Below are 25,937 nucleotides of genomic sequence, written 5' to 3' on the forward strand. Positions count from 1 at the left end.
GAATTGACTTTTACTGGCCCTCACTTAAATTATTGCTTATTTTTACAATGATATTTATTGAAAGTATAAGAAATATCGCATTCGCTGGTTTTTACAAAACAAAAGTCTCACTTTTGCTGATTAACAACGTAAACTAAATTTTTCACGAACTCACGTTTCCGTTCTACGACTCGAGATTTCACGTGATTTTGCCACGTCTGTGTGTCCGTCATAAGCAGACACGTCTCTCACTTCTAGCGGTACCTCGAATTAAAGCACAACATGGTAGGAATTATGATTGTTTATTTTTAGTTTACTCTGATTACTCGCTAGTTTGTACTAATTCTATGTAGAAGAGTGTCCGCCTTGTTGTCTTGAGTAATTTGGGACTTTTTGGATGTTCATTCAGTTTTTGAATGGCCGATTTGTCATTGGATTTCCTGTATCTCGATGGCTGGATCTTGACTGTACTGCACTAGTATAACATACTTATCCAAATTATTTGACTATGGCGTGGGAATTGACAAGATTCTCAACGTTGTGTTACTTTCTTTATCTGTTGTTGAATATATAGTGTCCAGTTCAATTAATTTCATATGGAACTTTCTGTTAGTCAGAAATGTGCAACTTTAATACTATTAGGGTGTTAGCTCGGTGGGTGCATATTATATCATACATGATCTTTAATGCCAATTTTGTTATTTTTCAGCCTCTGAGATTAGATGTGAAGGTATGTATTATTTTTTTTAGTACTATCACTATTAGTATACACCTTTTGAAAAGTTATGTTCTCCTTTCATACCACCCACTAAGTACTTGCAACAACGTGACTACAATAACAATTAAAATGTGGTAAATTTTACTGCAACAATATGTTACAGAATTTTTGCCAGAGGATCTGCTCCCTCGGGCAAGGGGGTGCATGGCCATAGCATGAGGGCGCTGCACACCTGTTCCCTCGTTTACAAAAATCCCTGAAACATTACCATGTTTCATGCATAATTGAATAGAAAAACCATGTTGACCAACATGAGTCATAGCATTCACTGGTTCAGCAATATGAGCAAGTTTCTATATAGCCATCCATTTTCGGATGTAGTTGTTGTGCTCAACTCCATATCTTCAAGTTAATCAGTGTCATGGCAAGATCTGAACATAAATTGCTGTAGTAACATGCAACATCTTCGGCAAACATAGCCCTGAGTACAGTCATGTAGGTTGGTCTCCTTTCGCTGATCATTCGGCCCTGTACGTACATTGCCTCTTTCAAAACTTTCTTTGACTAATATCTCTGTAATCAAGTCACCAAAATTTCTCAAAGAAACATGATTTCCAGTAAGATGATTTCACATTATTAATCTTTATTTTACAGCGTAAATTATCAGCACGGTCTGACCGTGTGAAGAGTGTTGATTTGCATCCTTCTGAACCCTGGATGCTAGTGAGTTTATACAATGGTAATGTCCATGTATGGAACCATGATTCTCAGGTAATTCAAATTATACACAAAAGATATGGTGACAGGTATTTAGGCAAATATGATTGACAGACACATCCTTACTATGCCACTATTGATTTGCTTTCACTTTCAAAGTACTGTCCTCCATCAACTTGCTAGAATAGAACTCTGTTATAGTCATCGACACCAGCCAAACTGTTCCATGACTGCAGGAGCTCAGACTGTCACTTCTGAAAAAATCAAACTCCGACAAAAAGTCATAGACTGACTTAAAAACTCTAAGACCTGTCATGGTTTATTCTTGACAATGGCTACAATCCACATCTGAAGTATTAATGACATTAACACAGCATAAGGTTGTAATTTCCAAAATGAGCTGGTTCCCTAATATTACCATTAAAATGATAATTCTACAGGTATAAGTATGCCCATGTTAATTTGTTTTCTTTTCCACATTTTCTGGATCTATTTTACCATATTTGAGTAGAGCATGCACTTGTGTAATATGTGAAATATAAAATCTAAAACAAGCTTTGAAACATAAAATGTGTTAAAATGATGCTGTTTTTAGCTAAAACAATAAATTAAAAGTAGATATCTTGCTCTCACTTATCCATCCATTTTATTTTGAGAGTACTGGTGGGTTTTATCTCCTGGACAAGCATATCTAAAATGTGTATCTGACCTTCCAAAACAAATATAGCGTCTTAACCGTCAACTTAAATGAGTGTGTTATCTAGATTTATTTCGGAGCCCCGTTTCTCATTTCTCATAAAGAATCCCAATATTTTATTGTATCAGTTGTGGATTTATACCTCACAAATTTGCAAAGTGGGATTGTAATTTAAAATTTTTTCCAATGTTTTGAATGTAGCATTTCTAAACTGTAACAAATGAGTTATTTATACTAAAGTTTCCAATTAAGCCAGGTAAATAGTTGTAATGAAAAGTATGATGACTTAGTGCAATGAAAAAGACACGTTTATCTGTTACCCCCCTCCTCCCCCAAAAATAATATAAATATATACAAGTTTTTGTGATCCATGCATGTTCATTATTTTTTTGACATGTAGAAAACCTTGTGGTATTCAGGATCTGTTAAATGAAGCTTGTTGATGAATACAGTCATAACAATGGTGTGAAAACAAGTCATTTGCATGTAATTGGTCATATGCAGACTTCAACCCAATTTTATACAAATGCAATAAAATATGTCATATTTGTTATTCTAATAAACACTATATGAATACTTCACCAGAGTTGTATATTTTAGATACTTCTTTACTTCTAATTTATTAATTTTTCAGACATTGGTGAAATCATTTGAGGTATGTGACTTGCCAGTAAGAGCAGCAAAGTTTTTACCAAGAAAGAATTGGATCATCACTGGTTCTGTAAGTAGAAGTACTTTATATTGTGTTGTAAATTGTAATAAAGGGCAATGTTGGTAAAATTCATTGATTATTTACACATCGCAACAACCACCTCTGGACTAATGATCATTTGACTCAAAGTGTGACAAAAACAAAATGTTTCTATATACAACTGCTTGAGGGCGATCAACTGTAACCTAATCTTATGTGTGGATATTGACTTGAACATGGCATGGATAACACAAACAATAGACCAATTCCTATTCATTGCCAAATCTAGATGTCATAGTGGCGCAAAAAAAACAAGGAAAATATTTTTGGGGTATTCCCCACCTATCTCACCACCATATTCCTTTCTGAAAAATTGGCATTTAAAAATTAAACTACAAAAAATTAAGTTCAAAATTTGATTTTTATGGCAGACATCTTGGTTTGTGCCTATCAAGTAATATGCAAGATCTCGCAGTAAACGGCAGATCACTCATTCCTATGCTGTTTTGATGTTTTTCTGCAGGATGACATGCAACTACGTGCCTATAATTACAACACATTGGAGAGAGTACATGCATTTGAAGCCCACTCTGATTACTTGCGTTGCATTGCTGTACATCCAACCCAACCATACATCTTAACAAGTAGTGGTGAGTATCAAACTTTTCAGCTTTGTAACTTTGGTCTTCATTTTCAAATGATACTTCTGTGTGCTGAAGATGGAAAAATATTCACATGTTAAAATTCCACTCATTTGTCAAGACAATATTAAATTATTTTACATACTCACTAACATACATACTGAATTGAGTGAAATAAACAAAAATAAAACTAAGCAACAAATTAAACTCCATATACAAGAAGTGAGAATCACACTATGACTGTGAGTGTATTTTTGTTTGACACAGTCAAACCTGTGTTAGTGACAACCTCTATACAAAGACCACCTGTCTATAGTGACTACTTTTGGTAGTACATGTACCATGAATAACATATGATCAAACTGTGTATAAAGACACCAGTTTTATGTGACTACTCTTTCAGCAATATGTTTACAGATTTGCCTTTATTTAGAGACAAAAATAATAATTACCATACCATTCAACAATTTTTAATTTTTCTCAAGTCAAACTTATTTGATTTTGATCAACTCAAATAAATATGTTTTTGTTTCAACAATACCATCTCGTCATTTTCTGAACAAATAGTATGTCAAATGTACGAGCTGGAAAAAATAATCCAAGCCTCCATATAAAGACCACCTGTCTATAATGACCATTTTAATGTAGTCTCTTGGGTGGTCGCTATATACAGGTTTGACTGTATATCCATATTTGAAACTGATGAAGAACATGCTGCACTGTGAGACTTGGGGAAGTAGCTTTTTGAGCTGGTTGACTTTTCAAATACATTGCATTGTCATTCTCACTTCTTTTAAGATGATTGAAACAACAAGTTGTTACAGTCACACAAGTTGACTTTATTTTTAACTCCAATAACTGTTCCTGCTGACCAATGTAATGCCTAACCAGTGAACAAAAGGCTTTAGACAATTTCTACTCACAGTATTTAACACAGCTTTATATTTATGTGTCCAGATGATATGTTGATAAAATTATGGGATTATGAAAAGAAGTGGCAGTGTACACAGGTATTTGAAGGACACACACATTATGTTATGCAGATTGTTATCAATCCCAAAGACAATAATACATTTGCCAGTGCTTCCTTGGATAGAACTGTTAAGGTGAGTGTACAACTCTTCTACAGTGAAAACCATTAAGATTGTGTCACTCTGATTACTCTGAATGTTAGAACAAATTACAATACCTACCGTATTTATCTGGGTAAAAGCCCAGGGTCCTGAACATGGAAAATTGCCAAAAAATAGGGGTGGGTGTTTGCCAGGATATCCCCAGCAAAAAACCCCGAAAATTCGCGAAAATTGACAACACGCAGATCGAACTGCAGCAGGGAATAGAACGGCAAATAAAAACATGCAACAGAAATAAATGAACAATATGCAACATTAGAAGTAAAACAAAACTAATTTATTGCTTATAATGTGACAAATAAACCAGAAATAATAAAAATCGACAGTGAAGAATCATTTGAATTAGGATTTTCCCACCGTCAAACAGGGCCAATACACGTGAACTCAAAATGAATTAAAATGTCAGGGGTTAAACTGCGTAAAATGATTTCCGGTCTCGACATATTACGAATCAGCTGTCATACAAGATCAATGATAATTTACAAATTTACACAGTAAAAATTATAATAATTCATAGCTGTTTGAAAAAAACTTCTCAGATCTTTATTTGTACGTTCATTGCCATCCTGGTCAAACTCAAAACCCTCAAAGTCCTACAACTTCTTCTTGAAGTTCGTCGATATCATCCCACACAATTTGGACTTAGCACTTTTAATCCACGGATTTCGCAGTCTGTCAGCTTGGCACTTTTCATTCATGTCTAATCACAATAAAGAGACAAGTAAAATGGGGTCCCTCTGCTGCGATGGCACATGATGCTTTTGTTTACAGTTTGACAATCATCTTTGACTTTTATGCATCTGCTTTACTGATTGGCTAAGAATGACATCACTACTCGTATTTCATCATAAAGGTCAAATCGTGACAAAAGTCTGCACATGGTTATTTCTTATTATATATGACGTTTTCATTTCACAATGTTTTTTGGTACCCATGTAGGTTTGGCAGCTTGGTTCCAGTGCTCCTAATTTCACATTGGAAGGACACGAGAAAGGTGTGAATTGTGTTGATTACTACAGCGGTGGTGATAAACCATATCTAATATCAGGTGCTGATGATAGACTGGTCAAAGTATGGGATTATCAGGTAAGCAGTAGTAATTGACGGCCCCTAAAGGGACTGCCAGAAATTTCTAATCATCTTGCTCTTCTTATAGGCTATTTTAGGAATCTTGGTCGCATTGAACTGATATGTTGTATTGTGTATTTTTCGGAGCACTGTCAAATGTTTTTGCTTGTACAACTTTGGAAAAAAAAATACCAGAAATTTATCATGATAGAACAGTTTAGCGGAACGGGTGCTTTCCTCAAAATAGTTAATTACCATGAGATATTGCTATAAAATGTGCATTAACATGCATAATATTAATACATCACCTGCTGATGCTGTTCATTTTCGTTCATTTTTTAGCTCTTCTGTCGACTTTGTCGAGCGGAGCTTATCATATGAGTGATTGTCCATGTCAATGTTTTACTTTTTCGACTTCTTAAAAACTACAAGTCTGAATGCTTTGACACTTGGTGTATATGTACCTTGTGTATACCTCTCTCAGATTTGTTCATTTCATGGTGATATCTTCAATTCCCTAATTTTGATGAATATTTTTGTCATTTTTGGTAAAAAGTGATATTTTCGACTTCTTGTTAAAAACTGCAAGTCAAATTGATTTGATATTACATATATAGGTAATACATGTGGACCTCTCTCAGATTTGTTCATTTTGTAATGATATCTTTAATTCTCTAATTTTGGTGAATATTTTTGTCATTTTTGGTAAAAAGTGATATTTTCGACTTCTTGTTAAAAACCGCAAGTCCGATTGCTTTGATATTACATATATAGGTACTACATGTGGACCTTTCTCAGATTTGTTCATTTTGTAATGATATCTTCAATTCTCTAATTTTGGTGAATATTTTTGTCATTTTTGGTAAAAAGTGATATATTCGACTTCTTGTTAAAAACCTCAAGTCCAATTGCTTTGATATTACATATATAGGTACTACATGTGGATCTCTCTCAGATTTGTTCATTTCATGATATCTTTATTCTTTAATTGAAATGTGCATTGCTAACAGCAGAGCTATCTCAGCCGAGAGGCTGCTTGTCTTCATGGATGCTTTCAGTAGGCAATGTGTACTACAGTGATTTAGGTAACCAATCACATCCAGATAATTTCTCAATATTTTACTGATTTTTTATTTTAAATGTTTGTATGTATTTCAGAATAAAACCTGTGTGCAAACTTTGGAAGGTCATTCCCAGAATGTTGCTTGTGTTGCGTTCCATCCTGAACTGCCTATACTGTTAACAGGATCTGAAGATGGTAAGTGTTTTTTAGTTTGAAGGGAACAGAAAGACAGTAATGCTCAGAATGAGTTGTAATTGTACTGTGATTTCAATTTGTACCTTAAAAGAGCTCATACTCCAGGTTAGGTTAGTCTTCTCTCTGACTACTTTGGTCTTTTTGACGAAAGGTTCCTAATGTCTGTTGCAAACTTTTATGTTGGTATCAATAACTCAAATATATTCAAACTTATTAGTCAGTATAAATGATGACTAGATTTGATTTTTGTTGTTTTGCATGTTTTATAAATCATATTTATGTCTATATTAGGTACTATAAGAATCTGGCATGCAAACACGTACCGACTGGAGACTACGTTGAATTATGGCTTGGAGCGTGTGTGGAGTATAGCGTGTTTAAGAGGCTCTAATAATGTGGCTTTGGGATATGATGAAGGCAGCATTATGATTAAGGTAAACAACACTTTTTTTTTTGTGTATTTTAATATATTTGTATATAGATACTCGTAAAAATTTACATATCTGTGGATAAAGAAGTTGTGCTTACATTCCTGTTTAGTTAAAAGTTTTTTCAAAGTGACATTTCTCAAAGCTTCAGAGGAAGGATGATTTATCGCTCACACTCAGAACCTTTGTTTGCTTTTGGTTCACATGGACGGATTTTTTCACTAAGTTCACTATATTCAATAGATTGAGACTTGTCTATTTTGTACAGTTCTTATATTTTTTTTCTACAAGTTCTAGTTCATACCATTTCCCCTTTTATTTCATATATAGGTAAACAACACTTCATCATCATGTGTTAAACCCCAATTACTACATATCAGTAAACAGTAGTGAGAATGCAACTCCCAATTAATTAAACTTGTAAACTGTATAATTGAAAGTATCCCATAATTAATCATCTAATGTGGATTGTATTTATCACAGCTTGGCCGTGAAGAGCCAGCAATGTCAATGGACAGTAGTGGTAAAATAATCTGGGCAAAACATGCTGAAATCCAACAAGCAAATCTGAAAAGTGTACAAGGTAATATTTACAATAGTGGTGTCTGGTACTGATCAATTGAAGAAATTAAAAATAGTATTCATACTGTTAGTTTTAAAATGAAACTATGAAAATTATATTTGAAAAAATATCCAGAGCAAGTACAGGTACATCATCTATGTAGTGAATGTCATTGTTTGATGATTTTAAAACTTTTAGTCAATGATATATCCTTAAATGGCTTGCGAAAATGATATATTATTGTAATGCAGACAGCAGTGATTACTGTTGTTATAAATTTTGTAAAACTGTGTGTTTAAATTGTAAAGTAGTAGGCTCACAGATTGAAATATTGAATACAATACTGTGCAACAACTGTGGCACATTATTTTCTACTTTCTAATTTTAATATTTCAGTTTAGTGCATCCATCTACTTGTAAAAAGCAAAAACTTACTAACGTTAAAAAAATGCAACATTGCAGCTACACATAGAATACTACAAGTGTAAATTTTACAAGTGAATTTAATTTATTCCAGATATTGACATCAAGGATGCAGAGCGGTTACCTTTGGCCGTCAAGGACATGGGAAGTTGCGAAATCTATCCACAAACCATTGTGCATAATCCCAATGGAAGGTAATTATTATCCAATAAATTGTGGGGAAATTTGATGACGTGCAAGTGCTACATCATTATTGTGGGATCATTTATGATATGCTATGAGCAGTGTGCCAATTTAGGACAGATATTTTTATTCTGTAAGTCCAAGTCCAAATGATCTGCTAAAATTACCAGATGATGATTTTCATCAGAACTCTTTTGACTTGGAACAGAAAGGTTGTCTGGTTTTCTACAGTAAACTGATATAAAATCATACATAGTTCAGAAGATGGCTTCCAATTGGAATGGACATAAAACTATTGGATTCTATTAATTTATTTTTTCAAAAATTGTATTGAGAAAGGTTGTAGACTGGACTACTCCATCTGGGTCATTAGTAGAGTTTTTACTCTATTGCCTAATAGTATGATGTTATACGCTTATGTAATATTCAAACGATTCTGTTTACAGTAAATGGTTTATGTGCATTTCAGTTGAAGATGCGCTTCTAATAGAACAAATACAATATATTAATGTCTTGTTTCAGGTTTGTTGTTGTTTGTGGTGATGGTGAATACATTATATACACAGCTATGGCTTTGAGAAATAAAGCATTTGGATCCGCTCAAGAATTTGTCTGGGCACTAGACTCAAACGAGTAAGTAATCACCACCAGCTTGAAAAATAAGGATGGCTTCCAGCAATTTGGTATTTCACTGATTAAAAAAAAACTAAATTCTCAGTGTAAATGATTCATTGTTGATATTAGTGTTTACTTTGTGTTGTAATTGACAACCAACACTGGAATCATACTGTCTATTCAAACTTAATTGTTTGTACTGTTACCTTCAGATATGCCACTCGGGATGGAAACACAACAGTGCACTTATATAGAAACTTTAAAGAAAGGAAAGCTTTCAAGCCAGCTTTTGGAGCAGAAGGTTTGTCTATAGCCATATTAACAGTTGACCTCATTGCCAAACATTGATGTAACACATTGAACAATATACCCAAACATTCAATTTCTCTGGAACCTAAATAGACATTGAATCTTTGGGTATATTGTTCAAATATTTGAACACATTTGCAGGCAGTCATTCCCATAGACTGGGCATATTTTTCCAGTGATATAGTACAATCAAAATATTCTTGTATTTTTTTCTTCAAAGACCGGGACTGTGTTTACCGATAATATTTTGTTATTGTTGTTGGTTATAGGTATTTATGGTGGTTATTTACTGGGTGTACGTTCATCAAGTGGATTGGCATTCTATGATTGGGAGCAAAATGAACTCGTGAGAAGAATTGAAATCAGTCCAAAATTGGTAAGTTTAGGAGTAAAAGCCAACATTAAAGTGCCTGTGAAATGGCTGCTATTTTCACGCATAAAATTATCCATTGATACATAAATATTATTAATTTTTATGTTTCTAAGCATGAATTATTGTTTTAAATGAAAAAATGTGTTTTAAACTCAATCTACGGCAACTTTATTTTTGTGTATTTTAAAACGAGGCTCCTCATTAGCTTCTTATTTGCATACAGAAATTCCCCTTGTGACGTCAAGTCAAGGGGAAGTCGCATGGCAGCTTGCATTGCCGATACGTGTAAATACGGCAAATTTCTTGTGCAGTTTTCTTGTCTTTGACTAAATTATCACTTATGTACTTGTTCGTCGAGGAGGAATGGACCATAATGAACACATAGAATCAATTTTTGTTGCATGGGGTTGAGTTAGATGCGAAATATGTCCGTTCTGGTGTAGCTGGTCGCCGTGATCGTCACCGACGCACGTTTGTACACAGAGTGGATTCGAGTTAGCGTGATCCATGGCGTAATTGTCATAATTATAACATCATATTAAAACTTTATTTAGTGGAAACACATTGGCCAAGCCTGGATTCTTATTATTACGCAGATCAAGCATGATTATGCATGGAGGTAAAAAAAGAACAGAGGTGTGAATTCGACATTCAACACCAATCACCAAACGATTCAGAAACTTTTAGCCTTCGAAAATGAAAACAATTAGCAGTGTGTAAGGGCTGTGTAATTTCCTGTTTGTCCGACGCTTCGTTTTCGTGTCACTGTCAAAATTATTGCTACTCTTTACTTAACAGGGACTAAATGGTCTCTATAAAACAATAATCAAGATCGCAAAAACAGTCAACTCATTTGAAGGTCCATGACTGATGTCGCACTTTCAGATCGATTAGAAACGTGTGAATACTTACACTATGACTATATGTTTCACTGCAACTGCCCATAACACAACATCTAAAAACTCTCTCTCAAAAAAAAAAAAAAGACCAAAAAAAAAAGAAAAAAAAAAACGCCGACCGAAAAATGTATATCGTTTAAAAGTATACTGAATGACCAGTGTTATTACGGCTCAGGGGTATGACTTCCTCTCACATTTTGGCATTTGGTGGCGCACTTTCGGCGAGAGTCGGAAATCCGGAAACAGTCGACAGTTTCAGGATAGGTGGGCGTGGCTACAACACGAGAAACATCTCAAATTTACTTGGATACGAGATTTCAGCAAAAAAATCAATAACTGCCCATTTCAGTGGGACACAGATCTAAAATGGGAAACGTGAAGGTGGGTATTGCACAGGCACTTTAAAGCGCCAGTTCTATTGAAATAATAAAACTTCATTCAAAAGTTGACTTTGCGTTTGGTCAAATGTTAAAACATTGTTCTAGTTTATTGCACAAACATTTTCCAGGTTTGTCATGTTTCATATATTTGATCATCAGTACTTTTACTTTGTAAGAGTGATCCTAACTGACTTCTATCTTTGTTTCAGATATTCTGGTCTGACAACGGTGAACTAGTGTGTATCACGACTGATGAGTCATTCTTTATTTTAAAATACAATGCTGAGGCTGCTTCCAAAGCACAAGAAACAAATGAAGGAATCACAGAGGATGGTGTTGAAGATGCATTTGAGGTCTGTCAAATTGGATTCATTTTTGTTTCTGCATATGTATTTCAAATCTTTATTTGGAGGAACAAATAAGCTTTTTTTGGTAGTGTCCTAAAATTCAAACAAAAACTTTAATGCATGTCACTACCTCCAAATGTTGGCAGTAAGTTATGGAGTAATATTTGAGTTGATGTACGGTGGTATTTTATTACAACTTTACTAATAAAATGTGTGTTATGGCCAGTGTGTTTTTGTATGGGTCTCAAAAAGAAACTCCCAACACTGAAATAAGGTCATCCAGTTAGTATAGGGGTGTGTGCACTTACCTAAATAACAAAGGTGTGTCTATAGGGAAAAATAAAGTATTTTGATGATCTAAATATATACAATACAATTGTTGGTGTATGTGCTATTATATTGGAAATGTACTTCTAAAAGTTCAAATAAAACTTAGCTTGAAGGACATAATGCGTGCCATGGTGGTTGTTCTCATACTGCATGATGTTGCTTCGTTAACAGTGAAGTGTACATACAATAACAAAAATATAATAAATATATGCATGATATTTCCATTATTATTATCATCATGTTACTCTGACCACCATTATTTCTCTAGGTTATTGGTGAGATTGAAGAAATTGTGAAAACTGGTACCTGGGTGGGAGACTGTTTTATCTACACAAACTCTGTAAACAGAATTAATTATTATGTTGGTGGTGAAATAGTTACAATATCACATATGGACAGGTAAGAATACAAACAAGTATCTTAATGTAAATGAGGATATTAGAGTCCTAGAATTGGTGTGTTTATCCCTCTTTAATTTGGCTGTTGAGAACAATAATTAATTCTCAGTATGTATAAGGAGTGATTGCATATTAAGTTGTTGCTGCATTGATAGCTTGCCAATCAAAGTCTGAACCATGTTAACTAGTTGCTTGTATTGGCGAACATTGTTTAGCACAGTGCCAATCAACACAATACACAAAGTAGAAAAATAAATCTTTTACCTCATAACATAAACATTCAAGTATAATGCTTTTTTTCTCCAGAGTGATGTACATATTAGGTTATATCCCACGTGATAACCGTCTATATCTCGGTGATAAAGAACTCAATGTTGTGAGTTACTCGTTGTTATTATCGGTGTTAGAATACCAAACTGCTGTCATGAGGAGAGATTTTGAAACCGCTGATAAAGTTTTACCCACAGTTCCACGAGAACAGAGGACAAGAGTTGCACACTTCTTAGAAAAACAGGTATATATACTTGTATTCATTTGGACACATTCATTTATATATTGTTAAGATACCAGGAAAATGACAGTAGGAAGGAAGCTTTAGGGTGTCTGCATGAGTAACCTTTCAAATATCAAAATCAACTTTTGCGACATATATTTTTTCTTTTGGTACGCTGGTATTTTGTCTTTACAGAACATTGGTCATGTCGCCTTTTGTTATGTTTTGCACAGTGAACTTGTGTTTCAACCTGTGTGTGTACATACATGCATCTGTTCCTTGTGTCTCCACCTGTTTCTCCGACATGCCTGTATTGATTACACTCAAACTTTACAAATACATCACATGTTGGATGACACATGCATGCCCATTCGTTTCATGATCCGATGACCAAATATTTAAAATTAAGCAAAACCAAGCATTTCTGCCATTCTGGTCAAGTATAGATGTTTTGTTTTTAGTTTGGTACAAACATTGGACAGTATAGAGCCATAGTGCACGTACGTCTGTTATTTAGATCATATTCAAAATGGCCAACTAGTGAAGGCAGTTCCGATACTATATCTGACATGTCCAGACCAATCATGTTCAAACTTTATATATACATGTTGTATATGTGCATATTTATTCATTTGCCTATCTGAATCAAGATGGCAGAGTTGTATTTGTTTTAATGTTAAAAATCTTGGTCATTGCATAGACAGATTTTGTTCAAACTTTGTATGTACATTGTACCTTTTGGGAGACCTTAATGCTGGTCACTTTGTTTGTCAGATCAGTCTCAAAATGTCAGACTGGTTGTTTTGTTTTAGTGAATGCAGTTTCAGAGCCATACCTCTGACATTACCTCTGACTGTTTATGTTCAACCTTTATATATTTCTTAAACTTGAGAACTCACTATGTAATGCAATTGATTGTTAGATTTTGTTATTAGGATAACGACAAATTAATCCCACTTGTGTCAAATGTTGAAACCACATTTTGACAGAAAGGATTATGTCAGTCAAAAAGTTTAGAGCCTGTCATTCGTACACATTGATTCTCTTGATATTAAAATTTAGTGGGAATTTAATTTAATAATTTTAAGACACAAATAGAGCAATTTCCCCAACAAAACCACTGTGACTCTACATTTTAAAGACTTGCAATGAGTAATATTGACATGTTACTTTCTTTTTACAGGGTTTCAAACCTCAAGCCTTAGCTGTATCTACAGATCCTGAACATAGATTTGAATTAGCATTACAACTTGGTGAACTCAAGATTGCATATGATATAGCCAAAGAATCAGAGGTAAGTACATTGTGCTAAATATGATGCAAGTTAATTGCAATGCCAGCGTCTGCTATTGTCAGGGATTGAGTTATGTGATCTAACTTTATGAAGAATTCAACCCTTTTTTATGACAGATGAAACCAGTCTACAACTATCCTTCCCCTTGATATTTGGAACTATAATAGTTGTGATTTACACATTTCCTGCTTGCTGGAATGTCTGTATCTGTGCGACTGACTTATTACAACTGCAAGTTCTTGAGCTGTTCATTTTCCAGGGAAGTTTGACAGTTGATTTATATGGAGCTTGAGCTGAAATGGAAATATTAGTTAAATATATATTATTTGAGTTCACATTCAGGATGTCTCCTACTCTCAGAACAAAATAGGGATTTTTTGCTGGGGGCCCTTTAACTCATTCATTACTGCACAAGGCCCCTTAAATTCCTCATTATCGTACAGTACATTTCTGAAAACAAGTAAGGGACTGTAGATATTTTTAGGGGCCCAAGCCTGTATTCTTATTGTCCGTTTTTTTCTTTCTTTCGTAACTTTTTTGTCAAGCCGTTTGAGAAAACCGCTGAACCGAATAGTCTGAAAATGCTCTATATTGATAGTCTCTAATATGAACTGGTGCAACATGCTTTCAGAATTTTGATTGGCCAATTAGTTTGGCAGCCATATTGGATTGAAATAAAACCGGAAGTGGCTGTTTGACCACTTTCTGAGGGTCTAGGCGTCTAGATTTCTTTATGGTATATAGTACAACTCATGTGTAATAAATATCAGGAATAAAAACTTCAGTGGTCACGTGACTTTTCCCGTCATTTTGTTTTTCCTAAAAACGGCAAAAAAACACTTAAAAATCTTCTTCTTCAGAACCACCGAGTAAAATGTTCTCATATTTAGTACTTAGCATATAGAGCAGATTTAGATTTGAGAAATTCATTATGATTGGTCATGTGGTTTGGCCGCCATTTTTGGTTTGTTCTCAACAGGAAGTAGTTTTTTACTCATGCCACACTGGAGGGATTATCTTCAATATTGCTGCATGGCATCTCTATATCAAACTCTTTCAGAAACCTAAAAAAGATTGCAGATCAGTCACATGGTTTGGCCGCCATCTTGGATTTTAGGCAAAATTGACCAAAAGTTTGGGCATTTGTTTCTCAGAGGTGATTCAACCAATCTAGTAGATGTTCTATTAGATTTTCTCCATATGAGAAAAATAATATTATTTTGATCAGTCACATGGTTTGGCCGCCATCTTGGATTTTGTGAAAATAAAAACTACATGTTTTGTATTAGTCTGATTTCATTTAAATTTTGTATGTGCATTTGTGTCATCAGATGCATCATTTTGCCCCAATAGCACACTGCTAGGCCACGTGGCTGGGCACCCATGGGGTGGGGCTTCTAACATCATTAATATGCATATCTGTTATAACTTAAGCACTGTTGCAGTTAGGAAAATGAATCCTGTGTTATTATGACAATGTTGAACAAGAGATTTGATTAAAATAACAGATGACCATATATGGTCATGTGAGCTCATTAATATGCATAACTGTCATATCTCAAACACTGCTGCAGGTAGGAAGATGAATCCTGTGTTATTATGACAACGTTAAATTAGAGATTTGATATATGGTCATGTGAGCTCATTAGTATGCATAACCTTTATATCTCAAACAAATATATGGAACCAACTGCATTTCGACCTCATGGTACTAATCATTCAAACTAACCAATTGTGTATCATTTGACCTCATTATTTTTGACTCCCATGTGCGAAGCACATAATGGGAGTCTTTGCAGTTAGTGTGTCTGTCTGTGTGTGTGTGTGTGTGTGTGTATGTGTATGTGTGTCCGACTGTTCCACTGCTATCTCAAGAACCATACATCGGTTTTTGATGAAACTTGGTGCATAGATGCTCTGGGCTAATGCGCAGATTTGATTAGGTTTTGGTAAAAATCCATGCTCGTTAATTACCTAATTTGCATGATAATTAGCTGTTCTATGACTGTTCCACTGATATCTAAAGAACCACTCATTGGATTTTGATGAAACTTGGTACATAGATGCTCTGAACATATGCGCAGATTTGATTAGTTTTTGGTAAAAATCCGTGCATATTAATTACCTAATTTGCATGATAATTAGCTGATTTTTAGCTGTTCCATGATTGTTCCACTGATATCTAAACAACCACTCATTGGATTTTGATGAAACTTTGTACATACATGCTCTGAACTAGAGCTAGGTTTTTATTAGTTTTTGGTAATAATCCGTGGATATTAATTACCTAATTTGCATAATGATTCGTCAATTTTCGTTTTTTCCACTGATATCTCAAGTACTAATTATCACATTTCAATGAAACTTGGTACATAGATGTCATATGACACTGCACAGACCTGATAGTTTTTATGGTAATATCAGTACATATTAATTACCTAATTTGCATAATTAATTAATTTTCAGCATTTGATACAAGTAGTGGGCATTACATTTCAATGAAACTTGGTACTTACATACTATGCAGAGATTGATTGTTTTCGATAAATATTTGTGCATATTAATCACCTAATTTGCATAATTAGTTAATTTTCAGCTTTTCCACGGGTATCTCAAGTACTAATCATCGCATTTCAATGAAACTTGGTACATAGATAATTTTCAGCTTTTCTACTGATATCTAAAGTACTAATCATCACATTTCAATGAATCTAGAATTATGCAGACCCAATTAGTTTCCGGTAAATATTTGTGCATATTAATCACCTAATTTGCATAATTAACCAACTTTCACACTGATATCTCAGGTACTATACATCACATATCAATGAATGTACATGGATGCTGTAGGACAATAGACAGACCTGAATAATTGTGGGTTACAATCTGTACATATTAATTACCTAATTTGCATAATTAACCAATTTTAAGCTTTCACACTGATATCTAAAGTACTAATTATTCCATTTCAATGAAACTTAGTACAAAGATGCTCTAGGACAATGTACAAACCTAATTAGTTTGGGGTAAAAATCTGTTCATATTAATTCCCTAATAAGCATAATAATTCATAATTTTTTGGTTCTAATCACATTTCAATTAAACTTGGAGACATAGATTTTCTGTTACATTGCGCAGACCTCATTAGTTTTACACTCAAATCTGGTCATATTAATTTTCTGATTTGCATAATTAGTTTTCAGCTAAGTAATTTCAAATTATATTTAATGTGTCTCCAATACTCTCAGCACATGGGAGTTCTTTCTAAGCTTTCTTTGATTGGAATATATGTTTGAAAGCTTGGGCCCCTGTGACGCTGCTTGCAGCTTTAATTATGATCATTATTTTTTCTATTTTATCCTCTTTATGGTCTAGCTTCAGTAGTCTACATCACAAGTAATTATTTTTTCTCTCTCAAAAAACAGCAAATTCATACGTTTTGTATTGAAATCCCTTTGAATCAAAAGTTTTCATGTAAATTTGAGAAAGTTATTGGCAATTGCAGTTTAATTTAGGCTGAAAAGTTCAGGTGCAAGACAAGTTTACAAGAAAATGAATAGGAACAGGAAAAACAGATTTACAGTTATTTAATCTTGTTTGTTTTGCTCACTATCATTGTTTGTTTACAGAGTGAAGAGAAATGGAAACAATTGTCAGAGTTGGCGACGTCTAAATGTGAATTTAAACTAGCAGCTGAATGTTTACATAATGCACAGGATTATGGTGGACTGTTGCTATTAGCAACATGTACTGGAGATGAAACTATGGTCGGAAAACTTGCAGAAGCTTCAAAAAATGAAGATAAAACCAACGTAGCTTTTCTTTCACATTTCCTTCTTGGAGAGTAAGTAATTTGAAGACAATACAGCAAAGCAAAGCAAAGTTTGGCTCTACCCTCTTCAACCTTAAACTTTACTCCTAACCCACTCCAACATAGTCCATCATTGCATAATACCTTGGGTCCCTTTGTCCAAATCAATTCTGCATACGCTAGCCTTCTTTCATTTCAACCTTGCTCAATCTAGCTTGTGCTAGCTTTCCTGTATGATTCACATAGTTTTGCTGAAGCGGTCTATCCATGGCCATCCATATAAATAGGAGAAGCTCTATTTGACCTCAGTTTAATCAAATGATTTGATTGGGCACGCCAAAGAGCTGAATCCATCAATCAGTGTTCCCGTAACATTTTCAAATTTAAATAGTTTTTTGTTACCATAGACTTTGTGAGTTTGTGTTACATTTACTTTGGGAGACACATTGTTGTTTGATTTCATTAACAGTGAATACCGGTTTATAGTGTGAATTCTTCCAAGGTATAATAGTGAGGTGAAGGCCAAATTAATGAACCTTGGCTGGTGTAAGTGTGTTGCCTCATCCTGCTTAATTCAAGTACCTAACTCTCTTATTCTATATTGCCTTATTCCTTCTCCATCTCACTTCAACTGTACACAATCCGATCTAAGCATGGCTCATCCCACTTCATCCATGCTTCACCTCAAGCCAGCCTATCCCAGCTTCATCCCACTTTATCCCAGTTCACCTTAAGCCAGCCTAATCTTGACTCATCCCACTCTATCCTGGCTTTACCTCACGCCAGCCTATCCTAGCTTCATCTCAATTTATCCAAGCTTCATCCCAATTTATCCCAACTTCATCCCACTTTATCCCAGTTCACCTTAAGCCAGCGTAATCTTGACTCATCCCACTTCACCTCAGGCCAGCCTATCTAATCTATTGTACCCTACCCCAGATTCATGCAATCTCATTCATCCTAGCATATGTTAATTTTGTTATTGTAGGACTGAACAGTGTATAGAATTACTCTGTAAAACTGGAAGGCTTCCAGAGGCTGCATTTCTGGCTAGGACGTATATGCCTAGTAAAATCTCGGGGTAAGTTGTATATATCTGTCTTGTGCTTAATCATTTGATTGTGTTATCTGGTGGATGCTGTAATATTAAAATATTGTACAGGTACAATTTTATTAACCCTTTCAACGAGATTTAGTTTTTGTCACCTCTAACAAAATAAACCCATATAACGTTTTTATTACTTTTTTCAAAATTTTGATGAAGACCTTGCAGGATACTGTCTCTTTAGTCCAAAAAACAAATTTTGTACATAAATAATATTCAAAAGGTTTGTTGCCTGCTAGTTGACTGTTGCCACCAAAACTGATATAGTGATGTCTCATTATGTATGAATTAGAGAAAACTAAGGACATATTATTATAAATATATTTATAGGTATTATTATTATTACATTATTATATAATGGTGTTATTTTATTTTGTAGAATTGTTAAATTATGGCGAGAGAACCTTGCACAGACCAACAAGAAAGCAGCACAATCGTTAGCTGATCCCACAGAGTATGAGAATTTATTTGTAGGTCTGAAAGAAGCTTTTATAGCAGAAAAATATTTGAAGCAAACAGAAAGGCCATTACCAGCAACAGCTTATCCTAATGTCCCTGTAAGTAATGCTATCATGTTGCAGTTGTTTATCAGTCAATCAGTATGTGATGTTGCAAGAATACTACATTATTATACTACAGTTATCGCGCAAGCTTTGGCATTTGTGACATCATTGTCACCTATGCATGGCTTCATTGTGGCCTCAGCATCGCGTCATTGAAAATTGAAGCTGTGTTCGCCTCACTTATTTTGTGGCATCATCGTGACCTCAGCTTCCAATCTCATGGCATGAACGTGGCATCAGCTTCAAAGTACTGTGGCATCAGTATGACTTCATTATTTGCACACAGAAAGGCAATGGAGAAAAATGCATGTACAGAAGATCAATATGTAATCGATCCTCAAAAGAGCGAGCCAAAGATCGAGCTCGGCGTGATCAGTTAGATATGGTGCACCTTACTAAACTTGGCTTGATCTCGGGTGCGACTGGTATTTCTTAACACAACAAAACAGAAAACATTGCTTCAGTGTGCTTACATGAATGTTGATTAAATAATAAGTTCGAAATGTGTGTTGTGTTGATTTCAGCATTAAGATTTGTCAGATTGAATTATTTTCGAAAGAAAAATGGAAAGCTGTTAGCTGGTTGCCATGACGCCGACTTTTGATGGCACCACCAGCCAATGGAAGCTATGGATTTACGTAATTCTGTTGTTACTTTGTTGATCGAATTTTTTGAAACCAACACTCAATCTTTCTCTTTCAATCTCTTCCCGATGTCTACCTGCTTGATTCTAATGGCCGTCAAGGAAAAATTTATCGCTGAACAAAATCAGTCAATCTTGATAGTTGGACAGGGTCATGCATTATTTAGCTTGAACTTTTAGATGAATACAGCTTGCATGTAAGACAGCAAAGAGTATCTGTGTGAATACATATACGGCTGACTATGATACTTCTCAGCATTGTTTACATATGTGAATTTAATACTTTTTTTGATGAAGGATGCTGATGCTACATTGTCGCCATAATGAGGCCACAATGAAGCAAAGCGATATCCACCTCAACTTTTTAATGTTGCAACATTGAAGCAATAACAATGCCATAATGATGCGATGCTGAAGTGATTACAAAGCTTCCGCGATAATTGTTCTGTACCATATATGAACACATTACGTGAATGTATCAAATGTGACGTAATGAATGTCAATGTGGCTGTGTCTTCAATACAAAACTTTCAGTATTCTCTTGATAACAGTATTATCATATATAAAAAATGAGTTAATAAATTTGTGTTTTCAAAATATAATCAAAAATAGCATCATAAAAAGGCATGATTTTTATCCCAACTAGCACTGCATTGTTTTACCAATGACAATTTTGTTTAGTGATAGTATAGATAGTATAGTAGATTAAAAAGTGAGTGACAAACCCAGAAAGATGACTGAAATGCTAAATCTTTATCTGTTTTGATTCAACAGAATACATATGAACGCAATATTATAGAAGAAATGGCACAGGCGATAGAAAATGGAGAATTTGATCTGAATCTTGTAAGTCATCTCAATCTATCATTGTTGTTAATATCTAGGATTTTATCAAACATGACAAGGACACATTACCTGACTGAATACTGTTGATTCACAAATGTAATTGATGTAATCAGTTTACATGTCAAACTTTTATTTATTTAAAGTAGCACCATAGTTTTGACATGCTGAACATTTAATTGTGATTTATCTTCATCTTTCTATCTTCAGAATTGTCACAGTCAATATGCATGGTGCGTATGTTATTGACAATGACTTATTTTGACATTTGTCTTTTTTCCATACACAGGACAAAAAAGAGGAATCAATCCCAGCTGAAAAACCCCAAATAGATGACAATGTGGTAACAGAAAGCAAAGAATCAGCAGCTCGACAAATTAAAGAAAACTTAGATAAAGACAATTTTGATTTTGATCTTGACCAGGATATTGAGAACATGAAGTTAGATGAGAATATTGACACATCAGACATCAATCTGGATGAAGATCTTTTAGAGGATTAAATCTTCTAAACTTTTCTAGAAAAGACTTTTTAAAAGTTTTCTCTCTAATCATAGTAGCTTTTATTGGTAGGTGATGTGTATTCTGGGTGTTAAGCTATATTTGTCTGTATATAGAGACCTCTATATTATCATGAGGATTAATTCAAGTAATATGTAAGGAGTATCTGTTCAGCCAATATTCTATTATGTCAGCTTTTCACTTGTTACTTAAAATAATGTATATATCTTAATCATACCCCAATTCTGTCACTTGTTGTGGCACTTTTTATCTTTCTTTTTTTTCTTCATATAATATTTGTTTCAAAATCCATAACCATAAGTAGGAAAAGCTAGTTTGGTGCGAAATAAAAGTGAATCTTGGCAAACATAATTTTGAGAGTTGAATTTTCTATCGGAATGTTTCACTGGTTTTTTAATCAAAGCTTAACAGTGACTATTGTGAAGGGGGAGTCCTTGCAAACACCCTCAGATTGTCAGGTCTTGTATATTTTATGTGGCTACAATATGGTTTATTGTGTGTCTACAAATTGTTGGTGATGGTCGTGTTTATACTATTTATTTGGATGCTTGAACCAAAATGATATCTCAGTACTATGAGGTAGGAGAAAATATTATATGCTGAAAATGACTGTTGTTTTTAACAGTGAAGTATGACTATTGACAAGTGTTCATTCTATCGCCTTACTGCAATGGCAAAGACTTCTGATACAATTTGGTTCTATTTTGTGTGTGAATAGCAGTTTGCTGACAAAAATCTTCTTTGATTACTGTTTAAAAGTAGCAAATATTCACTAGGTTTCAGTTTTTCCAGTAAAATTTACAACTTTAAAATAAAAATCATAATTAAATTGAAACCTAGTGCTGACTGCACAAAGACATAATTGTGTAAATCAATTCTGTAATATTTTGGTTTCATCGTGGTATGGGTCCATGTGAGGTATACAATGCATTGTGTAGGCAACAACTGGGGTTTTAAACAAAGTGAAGATTTATCTGCTGAGTACACTGCCCTCTTCAGGTGAAGCAGTGAACGAGTGAAATTTCAAATCAATATTTCCCATGCATTTTACGCTGACTTGAGGGATTTTTTTTATTGTTGGTTTATATTGTTTATTTTCTGAGTATTTATTGTGGTAAACAGATTGTATCCTAATGGGTGCACATCGTATCTGAGATAAACTATATTGGTTTTACAAGTAAAACACTAGTGACTACAATACTCTGTACATTTCAAATAACAATAATTGTAATTCAGTACAGAATTGGGTTATTAAAAGAAAAAGTATGCTGCAGTTTGTTTTTTGCTTTCATTTATTTGATAGTAAACTGTTTAGAATGTTAGATGGCATTGGAGAGTGCTGACAATGAGGTGATTAGTTCAAAAAAGAAATCTGTTTTTGGTCTGCATGTTTTATTTTATTTTTGTGAGCATTTAAAAAAAAAAAACTTAAAACAAAAGAAGGGAAAGATTAAAAACTGAGTTTAGCCAGTATTCATTGAATTTGATTGAAGGTGGAAAAAATATACTTCATACTCGTGCTATAATTTCCTGTCAACTGTCCAATGCCAATTACAGATTGGGAAACTAGGGACAGCATGCACCTATATTGAGATGAATACAGTTATCCTGCAGAAATAAGAACTGAATCTTTTACATGCTCTGAGGATAGGGACAGTACACAGGACTGATGATTGGCAGGTATTTTTGAAAATCCTAATAGTCATAAATATTATTTTGAATGAACTTGTCAATAATGAATAGTTCTGAGCAAAGAGCCTTTCTAATCAACTCTTCAGATGTGAGATAATTCTGTGATTTAAAAGATAATTTCAGTTATGATTGTTCATGTGATACAGCCATGTTTTGTCAAACACAAAATTGAATGTGAAGCGCCCTCTATTGACAAGAACAAAAACTACAGGATTATCACCCCCTACCCTCTCCCATTTGTAGTTTGAATAGTTGTGTCACTTGATGATCTGGGTGATATTGAAAAGAAGTTAACTTCAGTATAGCAAATGTTATTTCACCAAATATCTCTGTACTCCATAACTGCAAATGCCGCCTCACAATGTACAGTGATTCTGCATGGTTTCTGTAAACAGTCAGTGAGCCCACCAATACGCGATCACTAAAACATGATCGCTCTTTATACTAAGCGGCGTCGGTGGATGAATTTGAAAGCTAGATGCCAAAATAATGTCTGGTAACATCTCAAACGAATCGCCGTGAATTTTTACTTGAGTGTGAAAGAAAATATGAAATGAGCCCAAATAACGAAATCCTCTACTGTCCCAATAAGAGATCACGTTTTAGTAAATATCAACGTCATTTACAAATAAAAATCACGAAGATGCACAGATTGACCAGATAATGACTTTCTCAGGATCATTTCATAGGTGTCAATTACAATAATGCACCTTGAGTCATAGGCGCTTGGCACAAGTCCAATAATTTTACAGTAAAATGATAATAAATGCATGTAGTAGATACATTCAAAGTTGTATTTGTTATTTATTTGCCTCGACGCTCATTAGTTAGTAATTTCGATTCTAAACACAAGTGTTTTCAGCAAAAAAAACACCCAGCTCACAACTTTCGCAACCAGTGAGCGCACCCGCCGGCGGGCGATGCATTTTATTCAGCTTTTTCCGGTATTTGGCTTTGAAAATAAGGAACTGTGTAAAAGCATAGACCCTCAACAAATTTGTTGAGGGACTATGGTAAAAGTAAATAAATGCTACACACTTCTAAACCAAACCATTGATAAATGACCACCCACTTCTAAACAAAATAGCGTGAAATGACACCCCAGTCGGGCGGCACATACTCGTATTGCACTTCTATGCAAGTAGCCCCCCCCCCCCCCCGATAAATATTATTACTAGCAATACAGAACAGAAGTACTGCCAAAAAATGTAATACAATATATTCGTAATGGCTTTCTGTCAGTAGGCGGCTTATTAGCAAACGTTAAATGCATATATATATTACAGCTTTCATGTTTGGTCAAAGATCATAACACGTGACTGGTTTCTTGTCGCCCGAATCAACGTTATCTCCAACATTGCTGAAGTAATATCCCATAATTCCTTGAGGCAATTACTGTTATATGGACTTTGGACACAATTCACTACCAATCGGTGTGAATGTCGACCGTTTGTGAAATCATTCACCCGTGTTTGAGCGTCCACAGTTAAAATGGTAAGTGTTCAGAACAAATAATATTGCAGCCGACGACAATAAAGTAGAAGTTGTCTGATAGTTACTGTGATTGTTATTCAGTTAGGCGGGATAATGAGTGTCGACATCCAGTTCGTACCGGCACCCACCCGGCACTGTGCCTCGAACATCCAAAGCCGGTGACCCGACGAGGATGTGATACCACGTCAATGTCTGAGAAGATAAACTAATCTTGTGTAGTAGGAAAACGCACATACATATAATAGTGCATGGACAAAACGAAAACCATTTATGTGCACGCGTACCTAATCTTTGGCATTTGACCTGAAAATACAGCCACCAAATTATAGGTCTTATACCACCATTAGATTCCATGTAAACACTTTGCAGAGCTGGGAAGTTTTACACATTTTTGTCAAGGACCAACAATTTATAACACTTTAAAAGTTTTTAGTTTTTATGAGTGAAAATACACAGTGAATGATGTCACAGTACTTACAAAACTTAATCAACCATACAGCAAGCTAATGAAGCTAAGACCAAGAGAAAAAAAAAATTCCCAGTCAAATAGTTTTCTCAAATTTTACTGTCACTGCCATATTGTTCCAAACACAAAAACAACAACATTGCCAGTTGCTGACTGGTCTACAAAATAAACTGTTAGAAATAAAGTTTGAGTCATAAAGTAGTATTACTAAATATATTGTTTCTTTTAATGAAAACACAGTAATATTTATTCTACATAAATATAGGAATATTAATGATTATATTTACATTTTTAGCTCAAAATAATGCCTGCCTGCACATATTTATATAGTTTCATTGAAAAAAAATTTTAGTTTGATAAATCACAATACACTGAAAATTAAGACATAATATCAAACATATTTGAGTTTATAATTACTAAATCTAAAACATGTTTTCTTTTTACAGCCAATGAAGTTTGGAATAAAGGTGAGTCTTAAATGCTAATTTCATTTTTGATTGGTTGGTCACATTCTCATAACAGTTGCTTGTCGTCTATGATACAGTTTGTAGAATACATCATGCATCATAAAGTCACACATTATAATGTCATATTGTTCTTTGCATGTAGCGGGTTTTCTCTGCACGAACTACCCGAGTCAAATGTATAGATATTCACCCAAGGGAACCATGGGTACTACTGAGCTACTTCACAGGAAGTGTCCAAATATGGAACTATACAACAAAGGTAATTAACATATTATCCAAATAAGGAACTATAGAACAAATATAAATAACATATTATCCAAACATGGAACTATCCTACAAAGTAATTAGCATATTATCCAAATATGGAACTATGCTACAAAAGTAATTAGCATATTA

General features: G+C 34.3%; 2 protein-coding genes across 2 annotated transcripts in view; both read left to right on the forward strand.

The window, feature by feature from the left end:
- The first annotated feature begins 181 nt into the window (after nt 1-181).
- Nucleotides 182-22,695, forward strand: LOC100366831 (coatomer subunit beta'-like). The gene is made up of 23 exons (XM_085490749.1): nt 182-264; nt 689-709; nt 1,352-1,468; nt 2,746-2,832; nt 3,326-3,452; nt 4,401-4,549; nt 5,516-5,662; nt 6,803-6,902; nt 7,194-7,336; nt 7,814-7,913; nt 8,410-8,509; nt 9,021-9,131; nt 9,326-9,414; nt 9,692-9,798; nt 11,284-11,427; nt 12,020-12,150; nt 12,456-12,663; nt 13,826-13,936; nt 17,566-17,780; nt 18,736-18,828; nt 19,232-19,409; nt 20,833-20,904; nt 21,191-22,695. The coding sequence occupies exons 1-23, from the start codon at nt 262-264 to the stop codon at nt 21,401-21,403; spliced, it is 2,766 nt and encodes a 921-aa protein (XP_085346875.1). The 5' UTR covers nt 182-261; the 3' UTR covers nt 21,404-22,695.
- The window catches only part of LOC102804945 (coatomer subunit beta'-like), a 58,418-nt gene continuing 54,461 nt past the window's right edge, over nt 21,981-25,937 (forward strand). Inside the window, exons 1-3 of the mRNA XM_085508579.1 lie at nt 21,981-22,001; nt 25,521-25,541; nt 25,684-25,800. Coding sequence (XP_085364705.1) covers nt 21,981-22,001; nt 25,521-25,541; nt 25,684-25,800 — 159 coding nt within the window. The remainder of the gene's footprint in view (nt 22,002-25,520; nt 25,542-25,683; nt 25,801-25,937) is intronic.

The sequence above is a fragment of the Saccoglossus kowalevskii genome, chromosome 15, assembly GCF_978046115.1.
Source record: "Saccoglossus kowalevskii chromosome 15, keSacKowa6.1, whole genome shotgun sequence".
Lineage (NCBI taxonomy): Eukaryota > Metazoa > Hemichordata > Enteropneusta > Harrimaniidae > Saccoglossus > Saccoglossus kowalevskii.